Genomic DNA, 24,247 nt, shown 5'->3' on the forward strand with positions numbered 1-24,247 from the left:
GGTGCCTCCAGGGTGGAGACAGCGGTACCCAGGAGACTGTGGTATCTCGCCTCTTTGCAGGACAGATGTTGCTGACTTCAGGACATTCCTGGAGAAGGGGACCTGCTGCTTCACCGGGACATGGTAGACCCCTTCCACTGTGCTAGGATGAGCCTTGCTCTCTGCGACCCATCCGAAAGCATCAGTGCCTTGAGAATCATAATCTAATTAGTGTCTACCTGAGATAACACTACGCTTGTGGTGCCCTAGGAATTCCCTGAGCTGCAAGCTATGTCACCTGCTGGTTTGTCAGCGTTTAACAGAGTTCCCCATTCAAATGACATGGAAACATGACCTACTTTGCCCCCCGCAGGTCCAGATCTTGAGTGACAGCCTGCCTCACAGTTGCACCTCCAAAATACAGAGTTGTGTCTTCTGCGAGAATCCCACACTCAGTACAGGTATTTCCACCTTCTAAGGACATCCATAAATCTGGTTTAATTTCTTCATTGTCAAAACGCTCTTTCAGGAAAGTCTGTAAGTCAGGTGTTTAACATAAAGCACAGGTAATTATGATCTTAATTAAGCCTTTCTGATGACCACAGCTGGAACTGACCTAAACATGGTTGAAGGGCTCATGAACACTGTAAAAATTCTTTTTCAGGGTGACTGAACATAATCAACTTTTGGCTGAACATTTAGCCACTTGAACTGAATTGGCTAAATGTGAAAATACATTCGGGCTAGATTTTAACATACTTGGGAGGTAATCCAGCACACTAACATTTGCATGTGCAAATGAATGGGTCTAATTCATAACTGTGGTTATTTAAGCCTATGTAACACCACTCCAGTACATATTTAATATGTATGGGAGAAATTGCTATTCTATATTTTTTCCCCAGCAAAACCAGTACTGCAATGAAATTTTAGGGTTATTGTAGTGAATATGCGTTTATGCAACTGTCTGCACAAATATTTGCAGTGAAAATCATCTAGAATATATCTCTCTTTTCCACTTACCTCCAGGTTTGCAATAAAAGCAATGCCATGAGTGAAATCCTGGCCTTAAGGAGATAGTAGTAAGACTCCCCTAAAATTGCTAGGATTTTATCCCAAATGTCCTTAATGTGAAGAATACATTACTAATTAAAAATTGCAAACAGTTAATGATATTTTTTCATGTAATTAGTATCTCAGATGAAAACCAGAAGGTTATAATAATTCAAATGACATGACAACTGCAAAGTTAAATAGTATATTCTCTTTAGACAGAATGCTTCTTAACCTGTTATTTCCGTGGAGCACATACCTATTCTGTTCTTATCTGATGTAGAAAAAATGAGATGTAAACACTGCATTTTAAACTAGCTTGGGGTTCCTTACATATTCTTTTCTAAGTGTGTTAAGTTTTTAAAGTATTTGAACTTTTAAATTAGCAATATCTAACTAGATTTCACTCAGTTCTTATAGGGTAACACTAATAAGAGCTAGGTGAATTAATTTTATGTAATTTTATGTCATTTTCTTGTATTCCCTCCTTCAGTAAGCTCTTTCATGATAAAGACAATCTTCCTACAGGTCTTGATCAAACCTAATCATATACGCAAGGGTGATTTAGATCATATAATGATGATCTAAGGATGAAGAGTGAACTTTATCACAGCTTTATCGGGCAGTGTTATTTGCAAAGGAACAAACCTGTTCTTGGATACTGCAGTAATAGTTTTGTTAAAAAATGATAAAAGGGCTGAAAATGGATTTGAGTATCTTCAGGCTGACAGAAATCAAAGCTAAATTTCCAGTGGGATTGATCTCCTTCTCTCTCTCTCTTTCTTAGCCAAACACATGGCAAAATTCACACTTTAAAACATGCAGTAAAATTACCTTCAGTGTTTGGGTCAGGTAGCAGTTTGGTCCCGAATACCCGGGATCACAGATGCATTGCTCATTCAGGCAGTCTCCATGACCTCTACAGTTTTGCAGACAGCCAGGGCCCAGATAGAAATTATCGATGGCCCACTGCATATCTGAGTATTTCTGGTAGAACCGAAATCTCACGGGACTAGATATAAAGGAATGAAGAAAAACAGACATATGGATAAAACAACTTTGCTCAATTGAAAAAAGGTGGATGAAACACAAAATACTTATGACTGTACTATCCTCCAAGCTTCCACAAGTAATATCTGGCAGTATCTGTTGAAATTGATTTTATACGTATCCGTATCTTCTTCTTCTTCACACATGTACTACCTATGTTATATGGATGGATTCCGGACACTGCTGAAGCTGGAAAAAGCTATTCTGGCTTCTTGCAGGAGAATTTCAATTTTGATTATACTTCCTGTGCAGATTACTCAAAGAATATAAAAGATTTTGATTTTGCAGAAAAAGACAAATGGTTTGCATATGTGCAGACTACTGCAGACAATAAGGGTAACTTTTCCACTCAGTAACATCATAAATCTACTCTCTAATTGACCGCGCTGTCTGAAGAGAGCAGAACATGCTGTACCGGAGCAGACTGCAGAGAAGCAAGGATAACTTTGCCAGTTGTTCAGACCAAGAGTCATGGTCAATCTTGGTTGATAGGAAATAAAATTATGCAGCGTACATAATGAGCATGAATGCTGCTAGTCTGCCCTTTCCTTGAAAGAAAATGAATAGGCAGATGTATCCCCTGTTGCATTTTGCAGAAGGTACTGAATCCAAGACAAAATGAGTAGCAAATTCATACTTACTTGCCCACAAGGTTTTCAGGCAGTGAGTAAGTTACTCTTTTCCATCCTTTTGTGGGAAAGAAGACAGATGGCTGCGAAACACTCCCAGAACATTTTGGATCAGCTGGTAAACACTGAGGTACTAAGTAACTCCAGCTAACGCCAAAGTCAGTGGAATACTGCACATGGACCTGATTTTGTGCAAGTTTTTCTGACGTCTTACATCCAACAGAAACCTAATAAAGAAGAGAGCATAAGTAAATTAGAATTAATTGTGGTGGTGGTTAGAGTTTAAAAAAATGTTTGAACCTGAAAACTGACTGCAGAATTTTGCTTGAAATGATGGCAGTAAGAGTGCTTGTGTGGTACCAGTCATCTGCAGATCTCATCAAATATTCCCAAGATTGAGAACAGGCACCATATTCTGAGTTTCATTTTCTTCTAGTTTGGTCACATTTCTGGATTTTCAGGTTTTGACACTTGTGCCTTATACCCCAGTACCCCATAACTAATAAAGTTAATCCCCCCTCCCACACAACCTAAGATTTGAATATTTCAGACGAGGCCACCCAGCTCGGTTGTGTTAGGTGGACCATCTTTACCGGAGAGATGTGCAAAAGGTTCTTACAACTTGCATATATTGCTGGGTTATTTCTTTAATTTAGGTAAAGGGGTGTATGAAGGGCAGTTTGGGTGCAGGTTTGATGTGAATGCATACCAACACAGGAGTGGTGTGGGCTACTTTGGAGCTGCTTTTCCCTCAGCAAGCAGCTGTAACAAAACAGGCACCTTGTATATGTGTAATATCCTTATTACATGATGTCCACACAACTGCTGTGCTGGAAGAGGAGAGTGTGTCACCTCTGAGAAGAGCCTGTGGTGTTAAAGCTGACGAACATGGAGTGGGTGAGAAAAATAATAACACTTTTCCCTGCAGGGAATGGCTCATGCGTAGGCCTATACATCATCCGTAGGCCTATACATCATCCTATCTCCTGAAAAATCTACTTAGACCTGGAGCAAAATGTGGTTTTGAATAATTATATTGCAGACAGAGATTTTACCTTGAACTGCATAATCCAGCCTTCTGTAGGAGTCAGGTCGTGGGTGACTGCGTAGACCTCTCTGCCGTCATGGCTCCCACAGATCATGACACCGTCAGGAGAATCACAAAACCTCTCGATTGAGCAATCATCATGGAATAACCAGTGTTCATTCACTTGAAAATAAATGGCGATGTCAGTAATAGACAATGGCAATATAAATTAAACAGGGAGTAGTGTTAACCACTAAAGGTGATTCATGGCTTTATTTTTCAGCCTACGTGAGAATTATTTAGTATTGCTCCTGAGAATGTCAGTACCCCATCTTTCCCATGTACATATTTATTACATTTATCACATTTATTGCTCAAAGCACCTCTTACTGCTCTCTTACATAAGCATTATAGCATTATTTTTTAATGTTCAAGAAGTAAGGATCTGAGACTTACTCAAAACATAAACTTCCGTTGCACTGGACATTCTGGGAGAACTTTTTAATGGGTGTTGCCTACATGTCTGCATAAAGGGTACCCCAGCACTGTTAGCTGTTAAGCCTTGTAAACATCCAGAAATATATCCTTTACAAAATTTAGTTGCAAAATGTAACTTAACTTCCCTAAAGAATAAATAAGTTAGTAAGTTAAATAAAATAAGTTAAATAAAAAATAAAAGTTAGGAAACAGGAAACAGATACTCAGGTTAAGAAATCTGCTTAGAATAACCTGGCACTTTTTAATCCTTTTTTCTTTCTTTGAAGAGAAATTAATCTTCTAAGTGAATTCATGCAGTAAAAAAAGAAAAGTTACATTACGTCTTTTCATTTCTCATTTTGCGAATGAAAAACAAAAGACAAGACCCCTATAGCGATGGAATTGTCTGTGATATCCATCACAGTAAGTCAGAGGTTCACAGGCTCAGCAAGATTTGGAAACCGCTGCACTGACTTCTTGCCCTTTAATTCAGATCCACGTGAAACCTTTACCTGTGGTTTTGTCTTCCATGAACATGTCGAAGGCGATCCTCCCCGTGGGCCCTGCGTCGGCAGGGGAGCGCTCGTGCTGCGGCAGGGGAGCGCTGCTGAAGGTGTCGAGCATCACCGTCCTCTGGTCAGCTGAGCCGGAGATCAACACATTGTCGATAGCCCAGTCGTTCTGGTCCAGGCCATCGTGTTTAGGCTGCCACCAGCGGAAGCGTGTCCCAATGGTTTTGGCATCGTAGGGAAGGAGGATGTTCACAAAGCTGAAATAAAAAGTGAAAATTAGTTGTAGGAAAGCCACAGGAGGAGGATACTTCTCAACGCCGGGTGCTTTGACCAGGTCCACTCCCGTTGTTTCCTAGAATATGTGGAAGTTGGGAAAGAAGGAAAAGACCGGGTAATCTAGCCTATGTTCCCCTACGGGAGACTGCTGAAACAAAAACCTTCCTGATAGCTCCCAATGTCATCCCTGGGACAGGGGCTCAGAGTGAGGTGGGAAGGGCCAGCAGCCAGACTGTGGCATGGTTTGAGCAACCTCATGTGCTGCAGCTGTGCTTATGGGACCAAATGCAATGGTCTAGACTAGCAGGGTATGACCGTAAGGTCCTAATTAAGGGAAATGTTAAGAAGGAGAATATTGAAGTAAAATTAAGATTACTATTTTCAACCTGGAGCCATTCAGCAGATAGCAATGTTCCAGTACAATTTTCTTATTTCCATTACAACAGCAGATGATAGTACACTTAAATCTCTTGTCCAATTAAAGTGCTAATGATTTCTTGGTGTGCTCAAATGAAATAACAAATAATGGGTCCCTCTCAGCCCCATTTTCTATGAGTCTTTTAAATTAGTCAGTGAGGAAAATGTCCACCCATATCTATGCATGATTTGAATCTCAGAAATATCTGAAAATAGGGCTTCAGTGTATCCATCCTTTTGATGGATATCTGCAGAAATTCAGTTTCTCCTCTACACACCATTTTCTAACTAGTTCAAGCAATGACTTTCTGCTCTTGTCAGTAAGAAACTAGATTACAAATGAAATTATCTTAAAGAACAGGATGGATATCATTATAGTAGCTATTAATTTCTGTTCCTGCAACCATTTACAAATCTACCAGACTGCTACGGACTCCTTACTGCCCTTGTATTTCTGGCCTAGCAGCTGCACAAATACTCAAGCACATGTGCTAAGGCCATTCATAAATGCATGCAGGGCTGGACAGGCTGAACTCTTAAAGATCTGACATCCAAACCACAGCAGTAATAAGTCCTACAGGTTTTTATGAAACATTCAAGACCACCTTACTTTAGGACAGGATATTATATAGGCAGGAGAAGGTATCTACAAACCCAGGCTTGCTGAATTGATCATAGAAAATTTCCATTAAGAGGTTCCAGGTGATTCCACCGTTCACAGAATACTCCAGCAGCACTCCTTGGTTGCGGTTATTAGGAGTTATCAGACATCCATACATGAAATAAAACTGGATGAATTCTGCACTGGTGAGGTTCAAGTCCACTGTAACTAACATACGGCTGCAGCCCTTAAAAGCAATGAAAAAATATGTTGGCTGGCAAAACTTAAGAACATAAAAGGTGTTAGACTATGCAGTCACTATTAATATAACTTCATGTTGTAAAACCTTCAAAATTGTATGAAATTATACTAATTATAACAAAGGTAAAGCTACAACAGAACAATAAATGCTTTTCCCTGAGGACATAATTTCAGTTATGTTCCATCTTAAAAATTCCTGTTGTGTATTCATACACGTTGCTACTTGTACCTACAGCTTTACAACATTCAGTATCAAGAATTGTATTCACTGTTCTTCTGAATACAAGAGTTACAAAAATCCATGCCTCCAGTGTAAAACACAAGGTTTTCCAGGCAGAAGTAATGAATTAGTGATTATGTGCTAATGGCTCAATTTATGCAAACCATCAAATGGCACAGCAATTTTAATATGTGTGTTTTCCTATAATCCCTTACATATTTCACATTGCTTAGTCTGCCTACTCAGTCCTACTGGAAGGAAGTAGAAATGTAATGCTTCCGTTGTTAGTTTATTTTAGAAAACTTGCATCAGTTTGCACCTAGTTATAAATTTGCATGGAAGAGATCTACAAGCACAAGTTTTACATGTTTCTAAAATACTATTTTGTCATTTTTACAATCCCGAGGTTATCTGTAAGCAAACTGTAATTCAGCAGCAGTCTGGGTTATATACCTACATATATATATATATATATCCTGGTTTACAGAAATTTTACTCTCAGCTTACTCTGAAAAAACCCAGCAGTGAAATATCTGAAGGATGAGGCTACACATGGGTGTATTTTCAAGGACCAAGTACAAGTTATACACATGCAAATACCTAGTTATTAGTTTATCTCTGTGGTCTGATAAGAAGCCGCACCAAACTCCAGTCTCTGGAAGTTGTAAGTGCTGGGAGGAGGCTATTACGAGTGAGCGGAATTGAACGTCTACATACTTGGACTGTGCTTTAATCTATCAGCTCCACTTCCAAAGGCCCCTCCACGGCTCCTTTCAGGAGACACACACACTATATCTCATTGTCCTGGCTGCAGCATAGCCAGGAACAAGGCATCTGCTTTCCTGGAGTGTTTCTGGCTGGCCCTAGTCTGTAGGACCTGTCTGACTTTGACCTTCAGCTAGGCAAAGGATATAGGTTTTTTTAATATGTTATATGTTTAATATGTTATGCCGATATTTTTTAACACCTTGCTCTTTATTTAACTTTTTAAATCAGTCCCATTTATACTGTCAAATGGTGTGAGTTGGCCCCCGTGCTAAACACACACCCCGCTGAAGTGAAGAGCCATCCCAGAGGCTACCGCCCCGCAGACCGTGCTCAGCTTGCCCCCGTTCACGGTCAGCCAGTTCTGGTTCGACGGCGAGCGATTGAAGTTATCTTTCAGTTGTGTGGGAAGGGGGGTCTCTGGCTCGTCGCAGTACAGCCCACCCCAGTGCTCATCGCAGCTGCAGAGGAAAACAAATGCAAAATTCAGCTGGCAAAGGCTCTTCACGGAGGTTTAATCAGTGCCATGTTATTCCACATTAAGGTGCCATCTTATTCCGCGTAGAGGCTGTCTGCATCATTTACTAGCCACAACTGGTATATGGAGGTTTCAAACATCTGCCACTTTTTGTAGTTAATATGAAACAAAAATGACTTTAGGAAGGCTAGTATTATGAATCATTCAAGCTGCTAATACACAGGACACTCCAACACAGAGTAAAATCAGTAAAATACATTGTACTTGGATAGATAAACCTAAGAGAATATGCCAAGTCTAAGAATGTCCCGCTAATGTTAAATTTTAAGTAAGTTTCTGTAAAATTTTAGTGGATGGGTACTTTCCTGTTGTTTCTTTATATAGTTCCCCCTTTTTTTTTTCTCCTCTGAAAAACCTTCTTGTAATGTGTCAAAGATTGGATAATAGTATGGAAACATGTTCTGCTACTATGCAAGTTTCACCTGAGAGATGGTGCCTTGGTACTTCAGTGCTGTCAGGATAGAGGACAACACAATAATATGTCTATTTTGCAGTGGAATATATTTCTAACAAACAGTCAGAGCACAATTATACAACCATTCTCCCATTTCTGTTGCCGTTTGTGGCTGGAAAAAAGCAATACATCCATCTGGAAGGTATTTCTCTGTTGCCAGACAGACAAATCTGGGGAGATGTGGTTGTTGTTTGTTAGCTTTGCAGGGCTCTGTGTGGGCTGTTATACAGGCAGTTTGAGGATCAAGCCAGTCTGCCTCCACCGGCAAACCCTACCATGGAGCAGAGGCATCAGGCCATCAAGCCAACACCAGTTCCAAGGCAAAATCTGGCCTTGTGAAGAACTGGCGTATATCCTTCTGCTTACTGGACACGTTCCACCTCCAGCCCAGGTCCTCTGCACCCAGCGCCAGGACAAGGGCACTGGGACATGGCGTGAAACCCCTCGTGAATAAGGATGACATCTTCTGGGAAGCTCCAGGACTGTACGTCCCTAGAGGGGTGTGCAAACTCAAGGATTTCTTTCTCCCTACCTGGTGGGAGGGGAGCCAAGACGCAGCATAGGCAACAGCAGAGGCGATGCATTGCCACTGAGGAAAGGACCGGCAGCAGCGCCCACAACGTGCGAACAGGCAGAGGTCCGGCAGAGCTAACCCCTGCACTTACCCTTCCTCTTGTTATTTCTATTCCCAAGTGGTCCCGGTGCCCTGCTCAGTCTTAACAGCAAAATCCACCTTCCTTTTAAAAACTGTATCAAAGTCTTTCCTGCAAGTTCACTAAAATGACAGAGGAGGAGTGAAATGCTACAGTGCTGGGCAGGACAGGGAACAAGCGGCACTTACACACAGTTGTCTTGTGTGCACTTCCCATGGCCGCTGCACATGTCTATGCAGCCATCCCCAATGTAGACGTTATCGATCGCCCATGTTTGCTGCTTATCGAAAGGAGCAGGCTGGTGCCAGCGGAAACGAGTTGCTGGAGACCTTTGGGAGAGAAAGAAAAACAGAAAAGTAATACTTCTAGCTAAGCTAATCTTTATTTTGACTGAAAGGAAATGTCAATCTTGAGGCTAGACTGCTCTGGGAAGATTTGTTTGATATCAGCACAACCCAGGGCTGATTCCTCACAATGACAGGGTCCCTGAAAAGCCAAGAACAGGGTGCCCACATTTTGACCCACAGGACAAAGCACGGGTGCTCAGTAGCATGCTGAGAGCGTGGGAAGCGGAAAAGGGATCGCTGGTGAGAGCAAAGCAAGTGGGCTGCGGTTGATGCAGTGGAGAAGAGGGTGAGAAGAAGGTGGTATGCCCAAAGGGAAGCTCAGACCAGTCATAACCACTTCCCAGCACAAATCCAAACTTGAGGGATAGCTGGGAGCTGGATCAAGCCAGAATCACCCAAATCCTCCAAGTTTCACCCTGAGACTGAGTTTTATTGCTTCAGTCCAAGTCAACAAACTAACCCAACTTTTTCTCTATGAATTCTCCCAACTACACTTAGGTGAGAGCAGCTCTAGGGAGAGGCTTGGCTCCTAGGCAAGATGCTGCCATTTATAAATCTACAGGGGACAGGTGAGAGCGCCTGTGCAGGGCTTGCGGCGTGACCCTGGTTTTGCAGTTTCCTCCCTCCCCTCCATCCAGAACTTGCTGGAAATGTTAAGAAATGATCTGTGGTGTGATCCTGGCTCCTTTCAGTAAATCATTTTCATTTTGTTGATTAAAGGGGGCTTAGCTCCCTATTCAAACACCTTGCTTTGATGTAGCCATATGTGAATTAAGTGTCTCGGCTCCCAAGATAGATGATGAAAACCTAGCTGAAACAGTCAGGGGACACCAAATAGCTATTCAGCTCACGCAGCAGTAGACACCTATATTTGAATAGCTGCGAACAGATTAATTTCTGTAACTTATCAAAAATACCATTTTAAATTCAAGCTAGTCCGTGTTTTGCTGTACAGCACTAGATGGCAGCATTGAACTTTGTGTAGTCTGTTTTCTTTTGAAACTCAAAGAGAAATCACAATTATTGTAAACATCAAAACAAATAAACAGCAGAATCCCCACAATTTATTCAGTGTAAAAATAGACCTTTTATGGTAAGGTCAATGTTATCCTATGAATTATTTCTTTATAAACATGTTACATGAGGTGAATGAATAACAAGTTTATCCAAAGAGAAATCTACTGCTGTGCTGTCTAGCTGCTCACCAAATAGCAGTTTTAAAAGAAATGCATAAATTGTGAGGAAGTCCTTTAGGAATAAAGACAAGCACCTATATCTTACACTGCCTGCTTTAGGTTTGGCGCTTCACTAACAATTTATGGAGCTGATGCTCCTGGGAGAAGCTTTGTATTTGCATTTGCATTTTAAAATCAGCTCTGAGTCCAAGTTAAAACTAAGTGTTCATTGCCTTCTACAGGCCAGGGGTTAGATAGCACTCTGGGGTACAGGAGCCCTAAAAGGCTATGTAAGTATGGGGGCTGTGCACCAGGCCAAGCTATAGACTACGTAGCCTGCATGTTCCTAAAATATACAGGCACAAACAATTGGAGACACACACCTGCTATTACACAGCTTGGAATAATAAAACAGCATAAAAATTATATCACATCTAGACTAACAGGCCAATTAGCTGCACTATTCCTTATTCTAAAGCTTAACGTCTCCCTTGCTTGTGAGCTAAGGTTGTAATAACCACTCTCACACAATCCCTATCTTAATATCTTTGGGAAATGGTATTACTTGAACCAAAAAATATACTTATTGGATTGGACAGAAGAGCAATCTTTGCCTCAGTAGGGCGTCAGTCATCTTCTTTTGACATACACTGTTCAAAAAACTTTTCAGTCTTAAAATCACAGTTATTTATAAACCTGAGTTTGTCTCAGATGGTAGGTCCTTTCAGGTGCAAACTCCGTTGGTTTGGAACATCAACCCCAGTCCTGATTTATCCTATTCAGCCCCAGAGAGCCCCTCCTGAATACCAATTTACAGACTTTATACAAGAACTATTGGGGTAATGGATTTCACAGACAATATGTAGTGAAGCAGTACGAAAGAGGAAGCAGAGGAGATCGATGCTGGGAACAAGTCCTAAAAAAGTACTATTACTTGACGTGAAGCACTGCACTGAAGATAGGGAAGAGTCTAGATGCCCCAAATGATTAGTAATAGAACATGGACTTTTCCACTACTGGTTTCAAAACGTGTGGCAACTGTATAGGTGCTCTCAGTACAATTGCTAAAAAGTAAAGGTCTCAGTTTCCAAACTCATATGTGCATTAGTTGGCATCTTTCATAACAACCTTCTCAAAGAGGCGTAGGCTCTGCCTGCACTGTGGTACTTTGGTGCCTGCAGTGAGCTCAGCCTATGCCTACGTGAGGAGATGGGGCTCAGCAATAGGAGCAAAGCTGTAGAGTCAAGTTGTGCCGAGAGCCTGATGTCCACGCTACCTGTGTTTGCAGGGCTTTACTTTGGGCTAGCTCTACGCCGGCTTTATCAGGTATGACTGCGTGGGGGACAGTCACAGCTATCGCTGCAAAACAGCACAGCAAGAAGGACCAAACTGGAAGGCTGAACTACCCAGTTGTCCCTAGATGGATCTTTTTGACAAACAAAACAAAAATCCAGGAGTTTTCAGGGCATCGTAGGGAACGGCATGGCAGCACTCCCAATAGCACAAGTCCCAAACAGCTCCTTTCACTGCAACCTCCCAACAAATCCCACAATTTTTCTTCCCTCAGAGACAAAAGAATGTAGGAAAAGGAAGAGAAGGTGAAAATGGGGCATGTGTAAAAACAATGAGGAGAGCATCAAAGCTGAGAGAGACACAAAAGGTACAAGGAATGCACAGAAAAACAAGAAGCCTGAAAAGTGCTACATTTAAAACACCAGCTCATAGCCAACAACAGCAAGCACAGGGTGCAGTGGGGATTCAGCCAGTCCAATTAGCCATCAAAACACCCAGAATTTAGTGAGGCTGATGATAACATGAGATTCTTTAAAAAGTTCCCACTGTCCCTCCCTAGGACAAGATGGACAAGAATTTCCTATCTTTAAATAACTAAGAAAAGTAAATGCACATAATAGCTTTGCAATTTTTATGCAAAGCAGGATGGCACTTCATTTACTTATACTTATTTGTTGCTATATACATGGACCAAACAAAAATGGCAAGGTACAATTATTTTAACCCTATAACGTATCATGCCTCAATACATAGCCATACATTTAGATTTATTCTGCAGAAAACCAGAGGGAGATACCTAGTATAGGGAGGCAGAGGCAAAGTAACCCGGGTCCACTTGTTGAAAGTGTCTGAAATGAGAATCCTCTGGAGATGGTACTTGTTGCATTCCACATTAGTGGGAAGACAGTCTCTCAAAATTGGGTGCCAGGTCAGCCCAAGGTCCACTGAATATTCCAGTTCAATAGCTAAGGGTGGAAAGATGGTTAGTTACTTAATTTAGACACTTACATCCATAGGTCTACAATAAACTGGTAACCCCAGAGAGTGTTAGTCACAAGTCTACGCTGACAAAATAACCACTCAAAACTTTTCAAACCCTTGTGTCAGAAGCACAAAGCTACCCCCTTCAGTGGCAGTGCTGGAGGATACGTTCCATGTTGCTGAGCAGGTGTAGCTCAGGAGAAGGCTGCAGTACACCTCCGCATCTGCCACCTAACTCAAGGGACCACAGGTGCAAAGACAAAGTCATCTCTCAAGTCGCCAGGATTAAGTCAAGCCAACTTCTGTAGTTGCAGCATGCAAGAAAGTGATGTGACAGCATCATGACCACCAACTTTTTTTGTTTTTCAGACTGAAGGATGGGATTCAGCTGGATGTAATCGTTGTGTAAGGCAGAGCAACACTCAAATTCAAACTTTTGGCTCTGTCACAAGATGGTTTAGTCACTCTTCCACCCCCCTCCAGACCAGCTCATTTCATTATCCAGCATAAACAATTTTAATTGAGTTTGTTAGTCAGTGAGCTTGTTTTCATTCAAACACAATCTAGCCACATTAAACTAATGTATTCATTTCTCAGCAAAAATCAGCAATTTCATTGTTTTGATGTTTATGGCTTATAAACTTTTATAATGAAAAATAAAGGTTAGTCAAGCTCACTAAATACTTCAAGTTAAACTTTTATGCAGCCATTAAAAAGTAAATAATAATAGGCACAGAACTGTAACTTGAAGTAAATGTTCCAGCTGCCAGGCATTCTGGCTGTGTAAAACATGGAGCGTGGGTGCAGTGACGGGTGGTAAATCTGCGATCTTTTTTGATTACTGCAGACCCTTTTCTTCTACCCTCATGCACAGAGAATGACACTTAATCACCCAATCAGTCCTACTTGATGTCTAAGCACAGAAGACAGTGCTATAGAAATACAAGGACAAGTGGCTACAAGAAAGGGTAAGTGAGTTTTTAGTGTTAAATCTCTATCACCAAAATGAAATGCTTTGCTCATCATGACTGAAGGCATGATTAGGTAGTGTCCTGCCTAATTTAATACTAGGTTAAGATAACGGTAAGTGTAGTAGACAAAGAAACAAAAAAAGAAGGAACTGTTTCTTTGCCAGTATATAGCTAAGCTGCCAAAACACTTTTAAACTTAGCAGAGATGATCTTAGGATACTGCAGTCTTTTTAATACCAAAAATAAAAAAAATATTGTTAAGCATGTGAGTAAAATATTTCAGTTACTTCCATTGGCTTCAGAATAGCAAAATCAGAGAAGCCACTTCTGGGACTTAATGTAAAATCTTTTCCCATTTTTATGCAGAATTCTAGAGGAATAGTCAGCAATCCAGCCAATTAACACATGCTACATGCTGCAACATATTGTATTCTCCTCCTCATAAAAAAAATCTATGTCCCAAAACCCTACGCTAAAAGAATGTAATTTAAGATGTACAAATAGGCATTCAAAGGCTAGGAAGACCTATTTCTTGTGCATCTTAAAATTCACATAATGAACCGATTTTTAATTTCCATGTGATGTGTACTGAGTGCAGAGCATGTTTTTATTTATATGTGTATATGTATGTATATGTCTATATGGGTATATATACATATACACATATAAAAGCATGCTCTGCACTGAATACACATCATATGGAAAAAAGGAAGCTAGGTAATTAAAAATTGCATCATTATGTGTGTATGTATAATACACATATATGTGCATATATCTATGCACACATTCATACACGCATACATACATGTATATACATGTTTGTTATTTCATATGGACGAAGCAAATTTTTGCAGTTGATGCTGACTTAGCATGTGTCAGATGTACACTGATATAAATGATTTCTTAGTTATACAGGTGCAAGTGAGATCTGAACTGAGACTTGCTTCACCAAAAATGCAAAACCACAAAGCTGGAAAAACCACAAACACAGGCTGGAAACACCCAGCTGCTTATTATTAGAACTACAACATCACCCCAAGCAGTGGGTACCATATACTGGTAAACGGATTTGAGTAAGATAGCTGTTAGTCTTTTTCTTAAATGAACTGCAACTTAAGTGCTCGGCGGGAATAATGTACTTCAGTTTATCTTAGGCTTCAGACACTTAGAATAAAAAAGCTGGTATTACAATTCCTAACAGAAACATGCAGCTTTCTTTTGTTTCTCAGTTCTCGTTACGATGAATAATGGAACCAGAAAACAAATGAACTTTCCTGTACAGGAGAGGGAGGGGAAGGGCAGGATTTACTAAGAAGTCATTACCATAACAGGAATCCGTGACAGAGCAGGATGCTGCAAAATCTATTTGCAAGAAAGAGTCTTCGTTGACAACGATGTCAGTGGTGACAACATAGCGGGTGCTAGCTTTCTCAATGAACACTAGAGCATCCCCAGTAGAGCCACAGACTGGCATCTTTGTTCCACCAGGATGGAGCAACCACTTTCTACTATCCAGTGTGGTGAAATCATCTTCTAATACTGTATTGCCAGAGATGTTTCCTCCAATAAGAATCTGAAACATTAGGAAAGGAATTGTTATTGAAAAGAAAAAATGTCTAGAAGTCTTCACAAACATGCACATGACATAGCATCCTGGAGGAGGAAGAGATTTACCAGTCTATGCATATATATTCTGCTGGTGCAAAATGGACAAATTTACTTTGTAAAGAGTTTAGGTTATGAGGAACGTGAATATCTTTTTCCTATAAAGGGGTCCTAAAGAGATCTGCTCAGCTGTACAAATCTAAAGTTCAGGGAGGTGAACTCCATCCTGGATGAAATAAAACTGCTCACAAAAATAAATGTTTGTAGGAGTGAAGTGATTACACTGTCATTTTCCCTACTGACTGCTCAGCTCTACTATAATCTGGTGCACTACTATCAGATTGCATCTGCTGATAGAACTGGGGAAATAGTCTCTGTTTTGCCATTGACTATAAGATGTCAGCATTTTACTATTCAACAGCAAGCAAGGTAGAATTAATTTTAATTTGTTACTCGGAATTCGGTTTCTGATTGTTCTGAACTAATATAATTACATTCAATGAAGATATAGGAATGAAAGAATGAGGATTTTTTCACTTTTAAATGGAAGGATGGGAAGTAAAATTTTGTAACCACATCATTAAATGTGGCTGGGAGTTTGGTTTCTGGGTTTCTCCTAAGGACCTGAACTAATTCCTTTAAAAAAGCATTCATAAATATTTAAGCAAATTGAACTTGGGCAGCCCAATAACACTGCTTAGAGTGCAGTCACTTTAGTGCGGTTTCTTCAGATTTATACCAAGTCATACAAAGCAATATAATAATCTTTATAGAAGCAAATCCCAAATATGAAACAAAACTTTGTTTTCGAAATTAGAAGATGGATATAGATCAACGTTTTTCTATAGTTTTTCCTATTATATTCTACCAAGCCAATTACATATTTGGGCAGATTTTAAATGGAGGTTTTTGAAGTTTGAACTCAGACTTGCATGTTGCATGGTAAGGCCTTCTGCAATGTGAACCTGTGGCTCTACCCATGTATGGGACTTTCCTAGCTCCAAAATGGGTGTTCAGTACCCCGCATGGAAACGGTGCGTTAAAAACACAAGATTAGCAAACAGTAACTGTGCTCTATTGTTGTGCTAGATTATTATCATTCTGGAATATCTTTATACAAAGCATTTTTGCTTGACTCAGTGAAATGACATGTGCCAACAAAAGGGAAACATTAAGACTGAAGACAGCCTAAAGTTGTATTAAAAAAAACCAACCCAGAGGATTCCTTACCTGGTCAATTACCCAGGGACTGTAGAAATGCCCGTTCTCAGATGGTTGCCACCAGCGAAGCCGAGTGGAGCTGGAACGGGCCTTCAAGGGAATTTCCAGGGCGATGTATCGTCCCACGTTGCTGGAGTTACTGAAGAGGAACTCCTGGAGAAGGCTCCACGTGAGGCCCCCGTTGAGCGAATACTGCAGCAGCACAGGCTGACTCCTGGGGTCTGGCACCCCCTTGCCGCATCCCAGTCTCATGAAGAACTGCACAAATCTAACAGGGGGAGCAATTACTGGAAAGGTTTCTTTTCTGCAACATCCTAGATAACCAACTAGAGTGCCTTGGAGTTTGCCTATTGACTAGCCCTGTGATTTCTTGCTGTAAGAGTCATCTTTAGGAGATCTTATGATTTCCTGTTCAAAGCCTCCAGAATATAAGTAGACAGACAGGTGGGATGACAAAAATTCATTTTGCCTATGTGGTAGTTTGCCAGGCAGAAGAGGCTGAACAAAGCTGGTCATTTATGTTTGGAGCTTTTGTCTGCATAGCAGATGGTGTTGCAAATATCAGAAACATAATCCTGGGTGAAATTTTTATCCCTGTAGCCCATGAGCACAGATTTTAGTGGCAGGAAAGCAACGGTGCCCAAAGTAGATAATAATTTGCTATGAATTTGCTGAAATGCTTAAATTCAAAATAAGCATCCCGGTTTTCCATTGGCATAAACTAGAGAAAATCTGGACAGGAGAACAAAGCATATTTCACTTTCAGGGATCATTTTGTCCATTTAGTCAGCCTGGGAAATTTATCTAAATCACACCGCTTAAATGTGCCGGCTTCCCTGAAGCCAGCCCAAGCCACCCAGGGACACCAGCGCTTTCATCCCCTATTTAATTGGCTTTTCCAAAGCAGCACAATAGACTTGTATCAAACAGCGAAATTCTTCTGTTAGCCGATGCTCATAAATAGCTCTACTAGGCACTTGGAGTGGAGGGAACCGCTGCTGTAATGATATTTACCTATGGGACTTGCAGGAATATTACAAGTATTAATTCATGTTTGCACAGCTTTTGCACAGCTTTAGAGTGTCGTATCTGTTCTAATTATTATTGCATTAGCGCTGCCTGGCTCGCAGTTAAATGAAATGGCGCAAAAGAAGTTTTGTATCAAAAGTCTTGCTCTGGTTTGATCTGCAGGTAGATCCGCTGGGAGTGGAGGCTGCAGAGGTGCTGGGCAGACAAAGCTTCAATAAAACACCAGACCTGCAAGTCAATTAATTTTAGTCCTCACTGCGACTCACGGTTCCTCTTGCTGCTATATATAACTTCTTTCACTATAGATTACATCCACCTCCATGTCCCAGACATAACACATTGCTCATGCTGTAAAGGAGCACTGGGGACCCTCATGGATCAACATATCAACTGTAATGGATTGGATTCACTGCTAGCAAGTCTTTGTGCCTCCTCAGATTTACTCCGACATTCACCACATAACTCAAAGGCAATAAGCCCAGGTGACCTTGTCTGTGTTGAATCTGCTCTCTGTGGATTGCTATTCTTTTATCTGAATTTCTACTAATATAGTCATAACCCACTGAATAGCAGATTAAAAAGTTAAGTCATTTTAAATATCTCTCTTCTCATCCCACAGATATTTTGCAAAGGCTCTGCCTATTTTGAAATGGAAAACCAAAGTTTTCTTGTAGCTCTAGTGACACTAAAATGTGTGGATATTCTCTAGTAATTTAGAATTGAAAGGATTTGATCAGATGCAATACATAAATATGCTGTCCCTACTGATATTTCATGCTGTGCAGTTTCAGCTACTGGTATCACCATGATCATAGAATCATAGGATCATTTAGGTTGGAAAAAGACCTTTAAGATCGAGTCCAACCATTTAACTAGCACTGCCAAGTCCACCACTAAACCATGTCCCTAAGCATCACATCTGCACACCTTTTAAATACTTCCAAGGATGGTGACTCAACCACTTCCCTGGGAAGCCTATTCCAATGCTTGACAACCCTTTCGGAGAAGAAATCTTTCCTAATATCCAGTCTAAACCTCCCCTGGCGCAACTTGAGGCCATTTCCTCTCGTCCTAGCATTTGTTACTTGGGAGAAGAGACCGACCCCCACCTCTCTACACCCTCCTTTCAGGTAGTTGTAGGGAGCGATAAGGTCTCCCCTCAGCCTCCTTTTCTCCAGACTAAACAGTCCCAGCTCCCTCAGCCGCTCCTCATAAGACTTCTGCTCCAGACCCTTCACCAGCTTCGTTGCCCTTCTCTGGACACGCTCCAGCACCTAAATATCTTTCTTGTACTGAGGGGCCCAAAACTGAACACAGTATTATTTGAGGTGCGGCCTCACCATTATACTATCCCCTGTGTTAAATTCTTTAAAATATAGCTGTGACAATTGCAGAGTCCACTCGCAAGCCCCCGGTGCTGAGCACGGCTTGCAGCACCACCTCCACTGCTCGCCTGTGTACTTCAGGGGGCCTCAGAAGAAAAGGGAAGTTTTAATGTGACTACTGAGTCCAGTACCCTTTAAAAGATCTATTAGAAACGCTGGTTCTCATCATTCCTGGCATAAATTGAAACCTCTCCCCAGATCTGTTGTACTTTGCAGGTGGCCGATAGAGTCAGCCTGGAAATTAAGAAAATCCCACTGCAATTACTTTAGGTTGCTAAAGGGCAGTCCCCAGCAACGCCATTGCAGTCTGCCTTGCTGTTCAGAAGAGAGCATACAGTTATTTGTTGATAATGTTATTTTTCATAAGCATATACAAGAGATTAAACGTACTGCTTTGTTTTCCTTTTACGAAGACAGAAGTCATTTATCTCCATATAACACCTGGAGGTCAATATATGCAAATCCAGCTACAGACTATCATGGAGAAGAGATAAATGATGGTTCTTTGAACATAAGCAATAAGGAAAACATGTCAATTAGTCTAATGGAGCAACTTACAAGATCTCTTGTATCTTTTGCTAAGCAATCTTTTAATTTCAGAACGGTCTAGGAAATCAAATTAGTGCAGAGTATTGATGTTTGTGTTTACTAAGTTCTGTAAAAGTTTGCTGTGAGTAATCTTACAAATTCAGTACACCTCACTGAGGGTTAACTAATTGCTTATCAAAAAAATATAATGGTTAGAAATTAGGCATCTTTATTGACCATGAGGCTCTGCAATTAAACCATTATTTAAAGATTCAATGCTAATGAAGCCAAGTCAAAAAGAGATAAAGTGCCTATTAAAGTGTTTCCCACAGAACATTGGAGAGGAGTAGGGTGTTTACAAGACACCAGTGGAGAAAAGTCTCGGAGAAAATGCAATCTTTCCAAAGTAATAATATAAAGATATAAGCTAAGGTACTGGATAAATTAGAAAACAATGCCTATTTGTTAGAATGCATGCAATTAGGATATGCTTTAATTTATATTAGTGTAAATTTTTTTTATGTGGCTTGCTTAGCACGTCTCACGCATCAAATGTCTCCTCTGCAGGCCATAATGATACAACATAATCTCTAAATACACTAAAAAGATTTGTTTTCCAATTGCTGTGCTCAGTGTAGCTGGTGACAGCTTGATGGGAATTTCTCAGTGAATTATTGGAAACAAATGTACACAATAAGAAGAAAGTAAGCTTCAGAAATGAAAGAATTATGAGGTGATGAATGTAAGGGTTATACTGGCAGCAGATACTCCTGTTTCAGCAATGGCTCCAAATACAGCAAACTGTAACACAAGCAGAGCATGTGATGTGCAATTGATTTCTCATGTTATGCATTTAAGAAATTAAAACTTGCATAAACTACTGAAGGTGTGGCATCAGATCCTGGAGTTCTTATTCCAGGAAAAAAGTAACCTTTAAATGGTTAATCCCATTAAAGTTCAAGTTAAATTTAATTTAAAATGGTAACAGTGGTCAAAATGAAATATTTGCTAGGGTAAGGGCCACAGAATAGATCAGCTTGCCTTTAGCACGGAAGTATCACACATGTATTATTCTTCAGTATATTATTTCTTCAGTGAAATCCTGAAAGAACTTTAAAACTGTGTTACCTGGCTTGTGACAAATCTAGGTCTCGGGTCATCAGCATACGTAAGCCTTCTTCATTAAAGAAAAGGTTGTTTCCTCCAGACATGATACCACATTTCCTTGATGGCTTTCCACCACTCACAAGCAGGAATCTATCAGACTCCAGCTGACCTGAATACACAGTAAATACATATTTATGATTTCCTCTGAAGTGCTCCTACTGCAAGAGTAGTATTTACAGAGGACGAGAGCTAAATTAAACATTACATGCAGAGTGAACAAATATTCTGTGTTTCCAATTCAATATTTTCTATAAAACTGTCATGAATCAAATGAAAATAAACAAAATAAACTCGTAAGTATGAAATTGGGGATCTTAGTCTCCAGTATTCACAGGATTTTCCACTTTTCTTCACTTTTCTTAAAATAACAGCAAAGTACCCAGGTCTATAAAGAAACTTTGAGAGCCATGTGGGAGCATGCAAGCAAGGGCTGGCAAAATTTAAAATGAACAGCAGCCCCTATGAAGGGATGAGTTTGGTTCACAGGTGCTGCTTTATTCAAAACGTGCTCTTCTTGCCGTGCTTGCTAGTGGGGGAAACCTCAAGGTGGTTTGAGAGTTGTGTGCGTGGATGCTGTGTGTGCCCAGGCACGCATGAGGTTTTGAGTTCCCTCCTGGCATCTCTTGCTTGGGGTCTGCCATGCCTGCCAAGTGGTGACCCTCACCGCTGAGACACACGGTCTGCCCTGAAATGATATTTGCTGTATTAAGGCCACTTAGATTTCCGTTGTAATGAGAAACGACACAAACTTAAAGCCTTCCGTTGTTTGCCTCACTTGCGCGTGTTCTGTTGGTGCTAAAGTCAAACTACCATCAAACCCTCATTTTCTTCTAAAATTATTTTCTACATGCAGTTTCAGGAAATTCTATTTTGGTGAAGATTTTGTATTCCAGCATTACCAACTTCGTAAAGAGTCAGACACTCCAAACCAGACAACTGATAGCCATCAGACAATCACAAACTGTCCTTGAGAATGACATCTAAACTACTTGGTTCATGGGAATAGTCCCACAGCATAAATTAAATTCAGAAGCTGTAGAGGTGAGGAAGACTTTACTGTTTCATCCCTCAAGCCCTGGTTTCCGCTAAGACGGACGGGCAGAATTCAGATCAAAAAAAGAGAAGAGATACCTTCAAAATCATCCTTAAGGAAGTCAGAGTTCTTGGTACTTATTTTGCAGGTTGGCCCAGAGTACCCGGGGTCGCAGATGCACTTTGTGCCATTGATGCAGCTGCCGTGCCCATTGCACATCTCCTCGCACTGCGGGCCGATGTACACGTTGTCAATGGCCCAAGTCACTGGCTGGGATCCAGCAGGGTAAAATCCTTGGTACCATCTGAACCTTGCCAACCTGAAAAAGGCGTAAAGTGTACTTACTTTAAATAATAGTTCCATCTTTTTTGTATTCCATATATATACCATACTTTGTATATACGTAGTACTCTTTTGGTTGGAACTGGCTTGATAAATAGCTTAACTCTCGAAACCGACTGCTATATCTAATTCCTTCAGTACCTCATGCATCTTTATGCTGACATTCCACCCAAGTACTGACAGAAATAAAAATATTATTCAGTAGTTGTAATACCAAAACGGAATGACGGACTTGAAAATGGGAATTGAAATCTAACCACTCTTCTCTCCATGGTTCGTGGGAGGATGAATGGCCATGGTCTGATGGATTTCCTTCTGCTTTGGCGTACAGTGTCTGGGTCAGACCCAGCCTCTCCTGGAGAGTGAAATCCTACTTCAGGTTGCCACCCTGCCCCCAGGGAGACCACCCCTGTGGAAGATCTCACCCTCAGTTTCACGGAAAGAAAACATCATCTGCTATGTCGCCAGGTATTCAGCTTGCTTTCGGGTGGCTTAATCTTAAACCAGACTGATACTGCAAGTTGTTATTTTAAACTATATTCTCCTTTGGGTGCTGTCCTGTCGTTTTTAATTTGCTTCCTAAGTGCTACTTGCATCGATGCTACATATGAAGAGGAACTGGCTGGGGAAGGAGGGAAAACAAAACAAGCAGGGTAAAAACACTTGAGAGACTATTTTATTCCCCAATGAAAAAATGTTTTAAAGGAGGAAGGGAATCAGAAGAGTGAGAAGGGGAAAGCACTTAATTGCATTGCATGCTAAATGTGTCTTCTTAGAGGTATCTAAATGCAGTGGGTGAATCAATAGCACAGATAGCTGACAAGTTTTTTTGTCTTGATTTGCTAAAAAGTAATTTTTATGAGGGGACTCAGGTGATAAGGGATAGCTGATGGGTGGGGACACTACTAACAGTTTCAAGAAAGATACCCAAGAACCAGAGTCCTGCTGGAAGTCAAAAACATTTATGTTAGTGCACCCTGAGGTGAAGGACACAAGTGTGAGGCTGGAGGTGTTGTAACCTCATCTTCAGAGGGATTCATTCCAGCCCTGAGGCACGTCAGCTCCTTCTCTCAGGCATGGGTGAAGTGTGACTTGTGTCTGAAGCAGAGTGAAATACCGGTCTTGCTGAAGTCGGTAGGTATTTCTTCACTGACCCAACAGGCCCTGAGCTTTTCCTTCAGGACATAACTGGAATACTAATTCGTAGTTACAGCTATCTGCTGAGAGCATATATTCATTTCCAAAATAACATACATCGTGGAAATAACTAAAAATGTCTTCATCTTCATTTAAATATAATCTCTTGACACTTTGGGGATGAAAAGGAGGGGTTTTTTTTAGAATTACACAAGGAGTCAGGTTGGGAGTTTTTTTCTTATTATTCTGGTGGATTCTGGTGGAGAAAATCCCCCTTCAGCCCAATGGCCCAAGAATTTCATGGCACGGAATGCTCCATGGAAGCTGCTCTGCACTGCTGAGTTTGGCCGGCTATCAGCAGCTGGCTTCTGGCCTGGCATGTTGGGGAAGCAACAGGCGGGAAAGCAGGCAAATGGGACAGAAACACTAGGGAACAGAGGACTAAATTGAAATAACTGGAAGGTTTAAATGAACTAGGAGTCTGCATAGTCAAAATTTTCATTTGGAGGGATGCATTGATAGTTGGGTAAAGGGTCAAATAATTATTTCGGGCAAAAACAGAAGGACAAATGAGCTGCTGCAGGAGATAGTTACCTATTCCATGCTTGAAATGTTAACTGTCATAAACCAGAAAATTCAAGTTCAAAATTTAAACATTTTCTTAAATTATTAAACATCCAGGCTTTCCAAACGTGGTTCTTATCTCTTATATAGGTCTTTTCATACTTTTAGAGGCACATATGGGACCACTTACTTAGTGGAGGGCCCATTGCACGCAGTAGTTTCATAAATACTCAGTCTCATAGTTGCACAGACTCATAAAGTCTCATAGTTGCATAGCTCATTTTCACTCATACGTGCTACAGTTTAATCCTTAATGATGTGATCTTATACATGAACTGAGTTGATACTAGAGACAGTTTTCCCTGAAAAAGTAAACAGTATTGTTTTATACTTTGAAAAGTTACATATTATTACGCCTGCTAGCACATACTGTTTTTCTGTGCTATGTATCTGTTATCATCCAACCTGGTTTGTTCCACAAACTTTAAGTTTCTGAGTGACTGCAGCAGTTACTTTCTTAGAATGAGAGAACTTTGCAGCCACAAGAGACCTCGAGC

At 40.7% G+C, this 24,247-nt stretch overlaps 1 protein-coding gene across 1 annotated transcript in view; it reads right to left on the reverse strand.

Moving 5' to 3' along the window:
• Positions 1-24,247, reverse strand: part of RELN (reelin) — a 293,553-nt gene that overhangs the window by 18,871 nt on the left and 250,435 nt on the right. Inside the window, exons 42-54 of the mRNA XM_075491501.1 lie at positions 21,746-21,966; positions 20,576-20,723; positions 16,515-16,773; positions 15,003-15,252; positions 12,524-12,692; positions 9,101-9,241; positions 7,551-7,728; positions 6,075-6,268; positions 4,728-4,984; positions 3,767-3,921; positions 2,724-2,938; positions 1,867-2,044; positions 339-514 (exon numbers count right to left, since the gene is read on the reverse strand). Coding sequence (XP_075347616.1) covers positions 339-514; positions 1,867-2,044; positions 2,724-2,938; positions 3,767-3,921; positions 4,728-4,984; positions 6,075-6,268; positions 7,551-7,728; positions 9,101-9,241; positions 12,524-12,692; positions 15,003-15,252; positions 16,515-16,773; positions 20,576-20,723; positions 21,746-21,966 — 2,541 coding nt within the window. The remainder of the gene's footprint in view (positions 1-338; positions 515-1,866; positions 2,045-2,723; positions 2,939-3,766; positions 3,922-4,727; positions 4,985-6,074; positions 6,269-7,550; positions 7,729-9,100; positions 9,242-12,523; positions 12,693-15,002; positions 15,253-16,514; positions 16,774-20,575; positions 20,724-21,745; positions 21,967-24,247) is intronic.

The sequence above is a fragment of the Mycteria americana genome, chromosome 1 (assembly GCF_035582795.1).
Source record: "Mycteria americana isolate JAX WOST 10 ecotype Jacksonville Zoo and Gardens chromosome 1, USCA_MyAme_1.0, whole genome shotgun sequence".
NCBI lineage: Eukaryota > Metazoa > Chordata > Aves > Ciconiiformes > Ciconiidae > Mycteria > Mycteria americana.